Source organism: Xyrauchen texanus, chromosome 36 (genome assembly GCF_025860055.1).
Source record: "Xyrauchen texanus isolate HMW12.3.18 chromosome 36, RBS_HiC_50CHRs, whole genome shotgun sequence".
In the NCBI taxonomy this organism is placed as follows: Eukaryota; Metazoa; Chordata; class Actinopteri; order Cypriniformes; family Catostomidae; genus Xyrauchen; species Xyrauchen texanus.
In genome coordinates this window covers 24,034,625-24,048,586 of record NC_068311.1, presented here as the reverse complement: position 1 = coordinate 24,048,586, position 13,962 = coordinate 24,034,625, and the positions used below count along the sequence as shown (strand labels likewise).

At 35.8% G+C, this 13,962-nt stretch overlaps 1 protein-coding gene across 1 annotated transcript in view; it reads left to right on the top strand.

The window, feature by feature from the left end:
• The first annotated feature begins 2,648 nt into the window (after positions 1 to 2,648).
• The window catches only part of LOC127630155 (nectin-3-like protein), a 59,133-nt gene continuing 47,819 nt past the window's right edge, over positions 2,649 to 13,962 (top strand). Inside the window, exon 1 of the mRNA XM_052107618.1 lies at positions 2,649 to 2,922. Within this exon, the coding sequence (XP_051963578.1) occupies positions 2,832 to 2,922 (91 nt within the window). The 5' untranslated portion in view covers positions 2,649 to 2,831. The remainder of the gene's footprint in view (positions 2,923 to 13,962) is intronic.

Sequence of the window (13,962 nt, the reverse complement as noted above, 5' to 3'; positions counted from 1 at the left end):
TTAAATTATAGCTGAAGGCTTTTATTTGGGAACAGTGAATTTCATTAAACCGGCATGCAAAAACTTAATTATGCTAAAACAATAACGGTTTTTGTTTTGTGTATGCAAATTCAAATTTCTTTACTTTTGCTTCTGGCTTCACATTCCCCCAATCCAGATCACATCAGTCAAGACAACGTCAGATGTGTACTGTTCACCAGCAGGTGGCAATGTCATGCTATTTATGTTTTGTTCTACACATGCCAAATTCCAATCACGTTCAATGCCATCAGTGAGGTCTGTCCTTCCTCTTATATATCAGCTATAACCCATAGTAACTTGGTAAACTATTATTTAAAAATGTTGGTAACAATTTACAATAAGGTTTCATTAGTTAAAATTAACAAAAATAAACAATACTTTTACAGCATTTATTAATCTTGGTTAATGTTCATTTCAACATGTAACTTTTTAAATTTAAAAGTTGTATATTTTAACATTATTTAATGCACTATAAGCTAACAATTAACTAATTAGCATTCTGAGATGCTATTCATCTCACCACAGATTTACAGAGTGGTTATCTGAGTTTCCGTAGACTTTGTCAGTTAGATCATCAGTTTCAGAAATACTCAAACCAGCCCGTTTGGCACCAGCCATCATCCATGAGATTATCTATTAGCCAATCATGTGGAAACAGTGTAGTGTATACACTCATGTAGATATGGGTCAGGAGCTTCAGTTAATGTTCACATCAACCATCAGAATGGGGAATGTTTTGATCTCACTGATTTGGAGCGTGGCATGACTGTTGGTGCCAGATGAGCTGGTTTGAGTATTTCTGTAACTGCTGATCTCCTGGGATTTTCACACACAACAGTCTCTAATATTTAATCAGAATGGTGCCAAAAACAAAAAGCATAAAGTGAGCAGCAGTTCTGTGGATGGAAATGCCTTGTTGATGAGAGGTCACCAGAGAATGGCTAGACTGGTTCAAACTGAAAGTCTACAGTAACTCAGATAACTGCTCTGCACGATTGTGATGAGAAGAATAAAATCTCAGAATGTATTCTGAGATACGGGTTGGTGCTGTTTTGGCGTCATGAGGGGGACCAACACGATATTAGGTAGGTGGTTTTAATGTTGTGGCTGATCGGTGTGTGTGTGTGTGTGTGTGTGTGTGTGTGTGTGTGTGTGTATAACTATATTGTTCATTGTTAGCTCATTACCTAAATGTGTTTAGTGTCTTTAAAGGTGCACTCAGTAATTTTTTCCTCATTAAAAAAGTTTAACCCCTAAAGACATGAATTGTAATTTTCAATATATGTAGGAAATCATAACCACTCACATTTAAACGAAGAGTCCAGTTATATCAGTAACCTTATAACCTTATTCTACATGGAGAGGGTCAACATATGGGGGCTGCCATGTTAAAATCACATGACCAGCCAAATACTACTCGCTTTATCTCAGTAACCACCCTGTTATTTGACACTTTCACTCATTGATTAAAGTTGTCATGGCTGACTGTGAATAGTTTATTTCTTCAATGACATCTAAATTGAAAACTATTGATTTGAAAGGATGCTGCATCCAAGCCACTAGATGTCATTGTAAGTCCGAGATTACACAAAAACCTAAGTTACTGAGTGCACCTTTATGAACTAATAATGAACAATTGTATTTTTTTTAACTAACATTAAAAAGATTAATAAATGCTGTAAAACATATATTGTTCATTGTTAGATCATGATAGCTTATACTAGAACCTTGTTGTAAAGTGTGAAGTAATAAGCACTTACAGTAGGTTAATAATCATTTTTTACAGTAAAGGCATGGCATTAAGAACAGGGCTTAAAGAGCTGTCTTCAAAAGTTGAACTTATTTGCAATTTGACACTGTGGTCTACAAAAATGATTTAATGCCAGGTATTTCAAAATTGACATATTCCTTTTGCATGTCTCACAAGAGATATTTTAAAAATGAAAACAACAAACCTGACCTGACTTGACCTCAGTTCGATCATTCCACATCTTTAGCATTACGGATCATTCTCTGTATTAAATGACCCAGTGATGCAACATTAATTCTGATCATTAAAGTTGGGCTTTATTTACACTGACAATCCCGGAAGTCATCAGTGAATAAAATATTTCACTGTGTGCAACACGTCCCAGATGTCTTTGCATTTTAGTGAGACAGAAGTCACAAACATTCAGAAAGGAGCCAATAAAAATGATTGACTGGTGTAAATGGCACCACTCAGCTGGGGATTTATCACTCTCTGGAGGACATAAATAAAACCCAAGGATCATGGAATGCGTGCCCAGCATGGCTTATGCTTTAATCTGAATGAACTGGGCGACATTCACTGAGAGAATATATGTAGCCTCCTGGGATCCCTGAGTCAAGTTGTTATAAAAGATAACTCATTTTGCAATGTTACACAAACTATTGCAGAATATTGAAGAAACTGCATCCTAAAGCATAGCCACATACCGAATTTGAGAAAGCAGCCATTTATTTTCTCTGACAACTTGTGATGATTTATAGATTAAATGAGCTTCAAAACCAAAATATCCCGGGATAGTCTTTCGCTTCTTGTCTTGTGTTTCTGTATAGCCTTATATTTCTTCATCCATTGCATGCAGCTCATGCATTACCCCAACCCTCCGCCTCGGAATGAAAGTAAATCGTATGATTATAATGCATTTCTGCTCTGCATTGTTGACCGTTTATTTTTAGTCGGACTGAACGGTACCGCCCACGCGGGGTCCGGCTGCAGAAGCTTCACACACCGAGTTGATTCAACGAGGAGGAACTCAGTGCTGCTGCGCCTGCAGTCAGAAATCATGGCTAAGGAAGTAAGACACATATTTGGGAATTGCACATTTTTCCTCGGACTGTTACCTTTCCTCTGCGTTCTGTTTTGCATCTTTACTGGTGGGTACTTTTCCTTTTGCAGAATGAAGGTCAATCATTTGAAATGGACTCGTTTTCAAGTTAACATGCAAGTTTGTGGTGGAAGTTTACCTAGTGTGTGGTGATGGGATGTGCAATGCTGAGTAATCATGTGAAATATTCAAAGGATGCTCCGTACAGCTGATTAAGTTATACTGAAGAACTTCCATAATTATTAAACAAGGACTTTTACATAAAGCTAGTGGGCAAGAGTGTCCATCTGTAATACATTTGTGTTTACATTATTCATTCTCTTATACAACTTCAAACGTATAAGTTGTAAAATGCATGCAAAATGTTAGTAGTTCCCCTCTTTGTGTTTTTTATTGGTATCTCTTCAAAGTAAGGTTGTAGCTATTGGTTAACATCAGTTAACTACTCATGAACTAACAATTAACAATACTTTTACAGAACTTATTCATCTTGGTTAATGTTCATTTCAATATATAGTTCTACATTTTTTACATTAAAAGTTGTAGCATTCGTTTTATGAACTAGCATGAACTAACTATGAATGATTGTATTTTCATAAATGAACATTGACCAAGATAAGTGCTGTTTAAAACATTGTTCATTGTTAGTTCATGTTGCTGTATGCAGTTAGAAATGTTAACAAATAGAACCTTATTGTTTAATTGGATGTTGCACATCATTTTATGTAAACCAAGTTTTTTCTATCTGCATTGCAAAAGTTACCTTGATTTGATGAGATGTAATTTTCTGTTATTATCAGACTACCAATCAATGGAAGCAGAGCTTCATATCTCATTAAAGGAATATTCAAAATGCAATACAAGTTAAGATCAATCGATAGCGTTTTTGACATAATTTTGATTACCACAGAAATTAATCTTAGTTCCTCCCTCATTTTCTTTAAAAATACAATATAATCAAGGTTACAGTGAAGCACTTACAATAGAAGTCAATGGGGACAATTTCGGGAAGGTTTAAAGGTTGAAATGTGAAGCTTATAATTTTATTTAAAAAAAAAACACTCATATTAATTCTTCTGTTAAAGCTCATGTATTATCTGAGCTGAACATTTTAAATAATTGTTTTATGGTCATTTTACAGTTTGCAAAAAGTTGTAAAACTAAATATAACTTTAAACAGAAAAGGTTAGTAAGCAGTTTCATCACACTAAATCATGTTAATACACATATTGTTTAAGTATAGCCACAAGACGTAAACAATATGTTAATACACATATTGTTTACGTCTTGTGGCTATACTTTTGAAACTTTTGAGTATTTTAATGTTTACAGATTTGTTTCAAACTATTTTGGTAATAAACATTATGCCACAAATGCTGTTGATTGAGTTTAACTTGTATTGAACCCATAATATTCTTGTAAGTTAACATAATTAGTTGCACAAGTTGTCTCTGAGAAGATTACAATTCCACTGTCTCATGTATAGTGTAAAGTGAAACACACAGACTTATGAACCAGAAACAAAGTGGTGTGCTTGTGTGTGTACATCTGCTTCGAAACTTGTGAAGGTTTGGGTGTGTTTAGGCAAGGGAGTGGAGGGCATACTTCAGCACCCGAGAGAAAAAAAGACTGCAGCCGCAGAGTCTGGAGGTATTGACCTGTTGTTGGGCACTCTGCCAGGGGCTCCCTCCACTTTTGTTGCCTTAAATATTAGGTTAAAATAAGAGAATCTCCATGTCTGCCTCTTAGAAAAACACTGCAAGAGGAAGTGTTCTGAAAAACAGAATGACTATAATCATAACATTTGTAGCCCAATGGGAAGGGTGGAAAAATGGATGCAGCAAGCAACTTTAAGTGTTTAACAACAAAATGGTTGGCAATGTTGATGTCATGGTAGTTTTTTACAGACCAGCTACTAGTGAAGACTTGTACCAGACAAACAATAGAAATGCTGATTAGAAAACTCATAATTAGTAAGCAACATAAGTGAATGTAGAAATTTTTGTGCACGAAATGAATATTTTGGGACAAAGAGTCATTTGTAACTTTCTCACTTTGTGGGTAGTGTTGCACCAGCTGTGAGTAAGATCTTACTCAAGTTTGGCCATTATGTGTAGCTACATAATACAATGTTTACCTTTACAGTATGTACAATAAGCAGCCTTCAAATTTGTAAAAAGTAGTGTTAAAAAGCCATGCATTTCAGTTTTATCTTGTCACAATTGATGTTCAAACATCATCATATACCGTATGTCTAAAGGACTGAAGTCTGTCATGCAAAACATAAGCTTATTAATGTAATTTAATCCAGTTTTAATTTTACTCCAACCTTTACTCCTGGATGGAGGCTTCCGTAAATATTAAGTTTATAAGTAGGGATACATGTCACCTAAGTTTAATAGTGCCATGCTCAAATATTTAGTAGTCCCCATTTATTCCACAACTAGGCTAAGTTGTAGCTTACACACGGGTGGTGCAACCGTTCCCAGGTGAATTGTCTGGATACAGTAGGTGAATGTTTAGCCTTTAAGGCAGTAATTGTGTTCTCATGTGGATGATTGTATCATAAAGTCAAAGTCTATGTCATTTTAAGAGATAATGATACTTAGCCAAAGTTTTTTATAGAAGTGTGGTCAAATCAGCTGTTTAGCTCCAACAGAGTATATGTAAGTCAGCAACAGTGCAGTGGTCATGTGTTTTTTTTCCATGCAAAATGATTGTATGGGGTTATTCAAAAGTATACATTTAGCAGACAGACCATATCATATTGTTTTCACAGCAGTCACTATCATCTAAGGACTTACAGGTTGATCGTGGGTCACATAAGGTCAAAGGGGGCAAAAACTGTGTCTGTGATTGCCATACTATCGTAGACTGAGAGAGAGTTAATTTTATGGAAATACAGTCAGTAAGTGTCACCCTGATCGGGCAAATTAGAGCAAGGTGAAAGCATTTTGCAAGCTCAGCACCTACAAACAGCAACCTTACTTTGAGGGTTACATATCATGGAGGCAATGCATTAAAAGTATATAGTCTAGCCTAGTTGTTTCATTGCTGCATGATAAATGGGTTCGGCAGACTGTGATTTAGAACTGTTTTTCATCACTACTACTATTAATGTCGTCCAACAGCTTATAGGTTTGAAACGACATGAGGGTAAATAAATGATGACAGAATTTTCATTTTTGGTTGAACTAAGTTTTACTGCTTTGTATTGATTTTACTTCCATGATAAATAGCATGATTGTGAAAGGTAAGAGACACGTTTCAGACAGGTCAATAACGATTCAGAATGCAGGCTTACCTTTCCAGACTAATGTAGACTGTCTTAGTCTTTATTATGTGTGCTGTATCATCTACCCCATTTTTGTACTTTATTTTAATCTCACTTAGCCTACATAACTGCAAGCTGAGATCTGCCAATCACATTAAAAGATTCATCAGGAAATGACTATTAGACTTTATTGTGAGCTGAGGCAGCACAGAGGGGTACAAGCTGTGACCGCAGAAGCATTTAGCTGTGAATGCCTTCCATCCTGAAAAATGTGAAAATCAGAGACTCTGTAACTGGGCTGCTCTCCATTAAAGAATATAAAGCAGTAACCTTCTGCCCCAGAAAAGTGCTGTTCTCTGTTATAAATGTATTTAGTGTGAGATTAAAGAGACAGCTAGGATGTAGCACTTCAGGATTTTTCTATCCCAGTGGAAATTAGCAGATACATTTCATTGAATAGTAAATTAGTTTCCCATTGTTGTGGTTGCCAGATACATTGTTTACACAGTGATGTTAGATCAGTGCCTTTTGCAACATAACACATGCATATATAATATTTGAAGGTGGAGTGTGTCAGTTCTGCAACACTAGTATCACCAAGCAAAATAATGACTGTTTTCAAACAGGTTTCCCAAACACTCCCCCATCTTCCACTGGTTGGACAAAAAGATAGTCCCGCCCCATGCCATTGTTTGAGTCAATTTTGCTGTGTTGGGCTGGGGCCTGTACCATAAATCTAGTTGAACAAACCTAAGGTAACAATATTGTTTTCAGAGCAGTGCAAACTGACAGCCTATCTGGAATGCCACGAACACATGTAGAGTGATACAAACAGTGAAGTGTCCCAGAGCTGTTATGCTGAAAATCAGCACTCTTGGAACACCGCATATCCAATCAAATTAGAGGACCAGAACTAACTGCTGAATAATGATTTTTTTTTCTTCTGATTTCCTTCCTTATATGATTGGTTCTGAATGTGCCCTAGTTCTCAGTGATGCGTTTATCCCTTACAGAAGCAAATTTATCTGTTCTCATAGTGCCTCCGAGCCCCATCTGTGTGGGTATTGGAACAAAGAGGGCATTTCATGTGCAATGAGCTTCCATGCTGTCTTTGTATTTGTTAGTCATTGTGGACGTTTTTTTCCATGTGCTGTGATGTTGATGAGACCTGAGATCTTAGAGTTCCTCTGCGTTCTATTTACATGTTGATGTATGATGTAATCACAGAGACAATGGGTAGTGTGATATCCTTATGGCCCTGCAGAGATATAAAGGTTTCAATGGTTTTGCTACATAATATTTATGTTGTAAATTTGACCGCAAACTACTCCATGAGTGCACTAGAAGAAAGTTTTTGCAGTTGCAGGCAGTTGCATTCTAGAACTTATGATTATGAAGCAGTAGTCTTAATAAGGATTTCCTGTTGAACTGTGTTAACTTTTGGGTGGGTGAGTTCTCAGAGAGCAACTCTGAGACTTGACTAAATTGTCCTGTATTACCCAAAGAGGTCTATAATACCTGCATAAAGCTATCTGTGAACCTTCCAGTTCATTTCAATGACAGTTTCTCTGGCGCAGGCTTCCCTGGAAGTACGCAACCTGCCTGCTGCAATCTTTGTTCATGGGCATTCAGTTCTGGGCACAGTTTAGAAGTTTTAAAGCTAATCACCTGAGCCATAAATGCCATGTGACTAATCACACTGGAGATGCAGGAAAGTGATGTCACGATAACGCTGATTAGCTGATGGCGCCATAAGAATGCGCACAGTTCTCCAAGCCCTTCACAGGCGACTATCCTGAGCTGTGACGTAAAATTCTATATCATGCTTTTAAGAAACTTAAAATGGCAAAACAAAATTATTTAAAAAAAATGATTAAATATTTGTTATTTCTATCGGGAAGACACGCAGGCTTGAGTAAGGTTTAAGATGCCATTTATTTTATGAATGTAAAACAGAAAGTAATGTCTCTCTTTGGCATAGGCCCCGTCTGGCGGTCTGAGGGAGTTGTACTCGGAACCGTCATATCCTGCCGGAGATAGGAGGCGGGGCGAGGAGCCTACCCCCGTGTGGGACGAGGCTCAACTGGTGGTGGTGGGGTGGTGGAGGTTGCCGGTTAGCACACCGAAACAGCAATGTGATAGATTGTGAGCAGACTTATAAAGCAATGGCTTACATGCGATTGGCTAGGAATTACCCCGCTAATGAAGCGATGATGTACAGCTGCTAGTCTTCCTGCTAGAACTACACTGCTTACATTTCTAGGAATGGGCATTATCGATTTATTTTGTGGTTGAGTACTCTAACCCCCCCAAAAATGACAAATTCATTAAAAACAATTAATATGAAAGTTAAAAATAAAAGTTGACACCTACGTGAAATTTAATGAACATTATGTATGAATTCAATTCACATTACATTTCATTTCAATTGTCATTGCATTAATGACTTAATTGTAATTGCAAGATTTGCTGAGGCATTCAGAGGAAAAGTACAGTATGATTCAGTGTTGCCTACGGCAGAAAATGTTTAAAGGAAAATCAATTTGCGAAATTTGAGTAGTATTTCACATAATCAATAAGTTGGTGATGAAAGAGTTTAGTTGATCGATTAGTTGATCACTTGATTAGTCGACTTACCGTCAAAGGAGAAATATATTTTGCCCCCTAGAAAAAACAGCACCAAACCAGCTTGCCAAATTTTTGCAGATGAACTGCATAGGTATTAGGAATGGGTATTTAGATTTCCAGATTTTTTAGATTCCAATTCACAAGCTCTCGATTAGATTTTTATTCAATTCATATATAGGCATATTTAAGCTAAAATGTTAATTTTGCTTACATAGGAAAGTAATTATCTCTCAGCTAATGCTATTAATTATAGAGGGGACCTTTTTATAACGTACTTTACAAAAATTTACATTTTACAAATTTTATTTAGCATTCATGTTTTTTATCACATTTAAGCTTTTTAAAATGTATTACATCAATAATATATACTGTATATAAACTGACCAGCTTAAACCAGCCTTGACCAGCATGGAAACTCTTGTAGCTCTTCAGCATGGAAAGAGATTCTCATTGTGGGCTTCCTAATGTCAACAAAGAGTAAATATCGCTGATACATAGATATAGATAAGTAAATATAAAGAGCTAGATATTATAGTCTAGATCAGTATGTTCTGTTCCATAAAACATAGGCTTGGAACTGTTATGTCTAGATAATGGACTGATCACATTGCTTAATCAATGCTGATCTTAAATAGTTTTCTCCTAGAGGTTTGTCCAGATCTGATAGCAAGAAAAAAAACATCATTGGTACTATGTTGTAGGAAAAAACAATGCTTAGATTTGGATATCTTCTGAGCTTAGTCACCTATATTAGGAATGTCCCAGCTAAGTGCAGGATTATTGTAGCCACATTTGCCCCACTTTTGCCAAGATTGTTTGTTGGCTTGTGGACAAACAGGTGGAGAAGTTATTCAATTGATGCAATCTGACATGCAAACAAAACTAAGGACAAAGCCCTCAAGGTGGGTGGTATTGGGTATCAATACCGATAATTGTCTGCGGTTTTATGGACAGGGTGAAGAAGAAAAGTGAGTGTGCCGAGAAAGTAAACCAAGCCTATTGTGTTCCATGTTGACCAAACTGCTGCAATACTTTGCTCTGTAATTCAGTCTTGTTTGTTTGTCCTTTCCTTCGTGACATCTTGAGTGTCTTGTGTCTTTTCTGGCAACATCTCAACTGAAAGCGTTGAGAGCGCCAGGGAACAACATCTCATCCTTTGATTTTTGGCACGTCCTAGGAGATGTTTTTTTCTTTTCTTGCTTTTTTCAGAAGACATGCTTAACGTTTCTGGTATAGAGACATTTTTAAATCACTTTTTCACTCAATCCTTTATTTGCACTTTAAAATAGGTTTTACAGATAAAGTTAGACTTACAGCCCAAACGATGAGATGATATTAGTCTCATATAGCAGACTGTTCACATTCAGAGATTAGTGATGAATACTTTAGTTATTGTGTTTAAAAGCCAAAATAATAATTATAATAAACAATAATAATAACAATAAAAAATTGGATATGCCTATTGGTTATCAGTTAAACATAAAATAATCATTTTCTGTCATAAAAATCTAGTGATATCGATTCAGATACCAGTACCAATACCGATACTGGTATCTGAATCGGGTCCGATATGATGCTCATGTACTTGTACTCATGCTTGTAAAAATGCACCAAAAAATAAATTAATTTGACAAAGGAATGCCGTACCATAAACATTCTTCCTACTAATTAAAATCACGTTATGTCCTAGTGTGATTATTGAAACGCAAAGACTGTGATTTATTCAGATTAATATATAGTTTGCATGTGCTGCGTGCTTCAAAGTGAATGTGTGGAGCCTGTGTTGTGCCAATATACCGGCTGCTCATACCTTTTTGAGGTCCTTGTCTCGTATCCGGAAAACACCATCATGAGCATTGCATGCCCTGTTAGATGACAGTGAGCAGAGCACTATAATTCACTTTGTAGCGCAAGACACATACAGACTGAGACTACATATTTATTTAAAAATCACATTGGGTCACGTAGCAACTTGCTTTTTCGAAGTGAGAAGCTACCGTTTAAAACACACAGAAACGTAAACGTCTTCACTCCAAAATAAAAGCTTCCATGAAAATAAAAGCTCAATTTAAATGGAAAAAATTACAACAGAAGTATATCACTACTATATAGATATGTACAGTAATATTCACCGAAATACTACTACTACTAATAATAATAAATCAATAGTAATTGTATTATATTTAAGCAAGATCGCACACTTGAGATGCACTGTTATGCACCACTTTATTAGACAAAACTCCAATGTTATATTTTGGATTGAGCTGTAAGCAATTCATTTGATTTATAAATTCATAAAAATAATACAAAATGATATTGAAAATCAATTGTTTGATTTTCATGCATTTTAATGAATTCATCTATTTAGACACAATTTTGACGAAAAAATTGAAATAAATTGTTTATAGGGAATTCAGAAAAAACACACACAAAAAAAGGTATTGGTATCGATGAGTACCGAAGAGTAAGTATCAGTACTGGTACTCATACTCAAATAATATTAGTGGGAAATCCTTATAAAAACAATATCAGTTGATCTCTATTGTGGTCATTTTGTTGCATAAATTGTTCTGCTCTTTCTTTCTGTGTTTTGATCAGATTCATTTGAAAAAAATATTCACACTTTTTTTGTTTGAATAGCCTTATCAGTGTTCAATTGAGCTCTCATTTCTGTTAGTGTATGCATGAACACCAGCACTCAGAGGGGAAGGAAAACAGTTCTCAGTGAGTTTGGGAAGGATGTCAAAAACCCAACCTTGTATGCTTCGATAGCGTGCTGCTCTGTGAAGCCTCATTAACAGCTCACATTCCATACCTTATTCACCTTGTTTTGAAAACCACATTTTAATCAGCAGTCGAGAAGAACTGCCAGATGCTTAATGTAGTACATTTAAAATTAATTTCTAGCATGGATTTCAAATTAGGATTAATTTGCAGAACAATGTGGTATTTTGAGGAAATTGTCTACTCCAAACTAGAGAATAGGGCTTTCTTAGAAACTCAGAAAGGAAGTTGTATAGTTCAGGAAGGTGCTAAGTCAGGGGTTTCCGACCATACTGTGAATGAGAGCTTCTTGAACAAATAAAATAATCTGGGCGGCTATTTGTTGGATGTACCTGAAGATTTTCCATTTGCTCTTTCTTTACCTTGTGCTTTAAACAATAACTCACTGCTGCTCTTTTTACTAAACAATAATAAATGATATCTCTTGATTTTTTTTATACAGCTGCATTGTGGAATTCTTGATTCTTGATTCTGAAGTAGTTTCAGGTTTGTTGTCCAGGTCTTTTTTCTGACTTCTGTTCCCCAGCTCCTAAATTTCCCACTGTTCATTCACACAGAAGGATGAATAACACATGCATGGAAGAATTTGCCTCCACTAATAAGCAGTTCACCCTTGCATTGTTTGCCTTTGACCCCTGGCTTTCAGCTCACATAATGCTAATGGCATCTCAAGGAAGGTATTCTTTGTTTTGTTTCTAAAGATGTCAAGATATCCAGATGACAAGTGGAGCGTTGCTTGTGCTTATTGCAGACAAATGAGACTTGGAAAGACTCTCTGTAGTTTAATTGTTTGGTTCTTGAGTTTGGTGTGAAGGGGCGGCTACATGTGACACCTTTAACACTAACATTATTGATTCCTTTCTTCGTTTAAGTGCTGGTCTTTAATCAGATGTGATGGGTGAAAAAAAGTCATGAACTAGAGTGAGAGGAAACATTTCTCAGGAAGAAGGAAATGTTCTGATTCTCTCACTGTGGGGGGAAACTTTCAGAAGCTTTCTGTGCTCTCCAATAATGTGTTCTTTTTTAAAGGAAGACAGTAAAAATGGCTAACAAGAAAATTATTAACAGATACCACTAAATTTCAATAAACACAAATCAAGTGGCTTTGAAAACTTTTATTTGTTCAATCAAGGTCTAAGGAGTGGTGGTGGTGTAGTGGGCTGAAGCACACAACTGTTAATCAGAAGGTTGCTGGTTCGATCCCCATGGCCACCACCATTGTGTCCTTGAGCAAGTACACAGGATTATCCCTGTAGTAACTGCACTGTAAGTTGTTTTGGATAAAAGCGTCTGCCAAATGCATAAATGTAAATGTAAATGTCTACTCTAAAGAGGAAGCAGCTAGCTTAGTTCTTAAAGATTTATAAGAATGTAGCTTGACTAGTTTTGCAGTGTGTTGTTTGTTCAGTGGACTAAGGTTATTCTTATTTCACCAAACAAAGGCCACTGTCCCTTTTTTTGTCTGTCATTAGTTTCACTGCATTTTTTCTATCATTCACTGATTAGGCCAATTCTTGATATAAAGGGTCTTCTTAAGAGCAAACAACACAAATTTAAACAAAGTTAGTTATCACTATTAGCAGTGAACCAAAATAGTTTTTTTGTAGCAACCAATAAAAATAAATAAAAAACATTAAAAAGAAATACATAAAAACAAAATGTTAGTAACGCTTTGCAATAAGGTTTTATTTGTTAATATTTGTTAACATGACCAAACAATGAGCAATACTTTTTCAACACATTAATAGTGGTTGTTGTTCATTTCAACATATACTTTTATTAAAAGTGTTGTACATTAACAAAAGTCCATGCATTATGTACTAATGTGAAATAACAGCAACATTTTGTTTTCATTAATTAACATGAAACTTAATGCATTCTCTAGTGTTAACAAATATAACCTTACTGTAAAGTGTTACCAAAATGTTTATTATCTATGGCCAAGGCTGTCGTTATATATGAGGAGAAGTGCCACATCTGTTAATTGCCAAGCAATTGAATATTTGCGGAGCTAATAATCTTTAAATTGCCAAATATTAGACAATATATTGATCCAGCTTATTTATTTATTTATATTTATCTGTTTAAAACGTATTATAATCAACTTTAATGCATTCAGCATTAGTACTAAGCAAATTGAACTAAGGTTCAGCATTTCCCATTAGGGGTTATGAATTATGTCAACTTTTTTTACCCTTCCTTTTTTTGGCACTCTCCGCATTATATGTGCTAGCTTGCAGTTTTGTATAATTTAACAAATCTTTCTGCATACACCATGAATCTGAGATAATCAGATCACATTTCTCCATGTTTGACAGCGGCAAAACCAATGCTTGAACAGCTTGACAAAGTCGAGACATTTCCAACTGCACATCCGCCATTCTATCATCTCCACATTGTCAA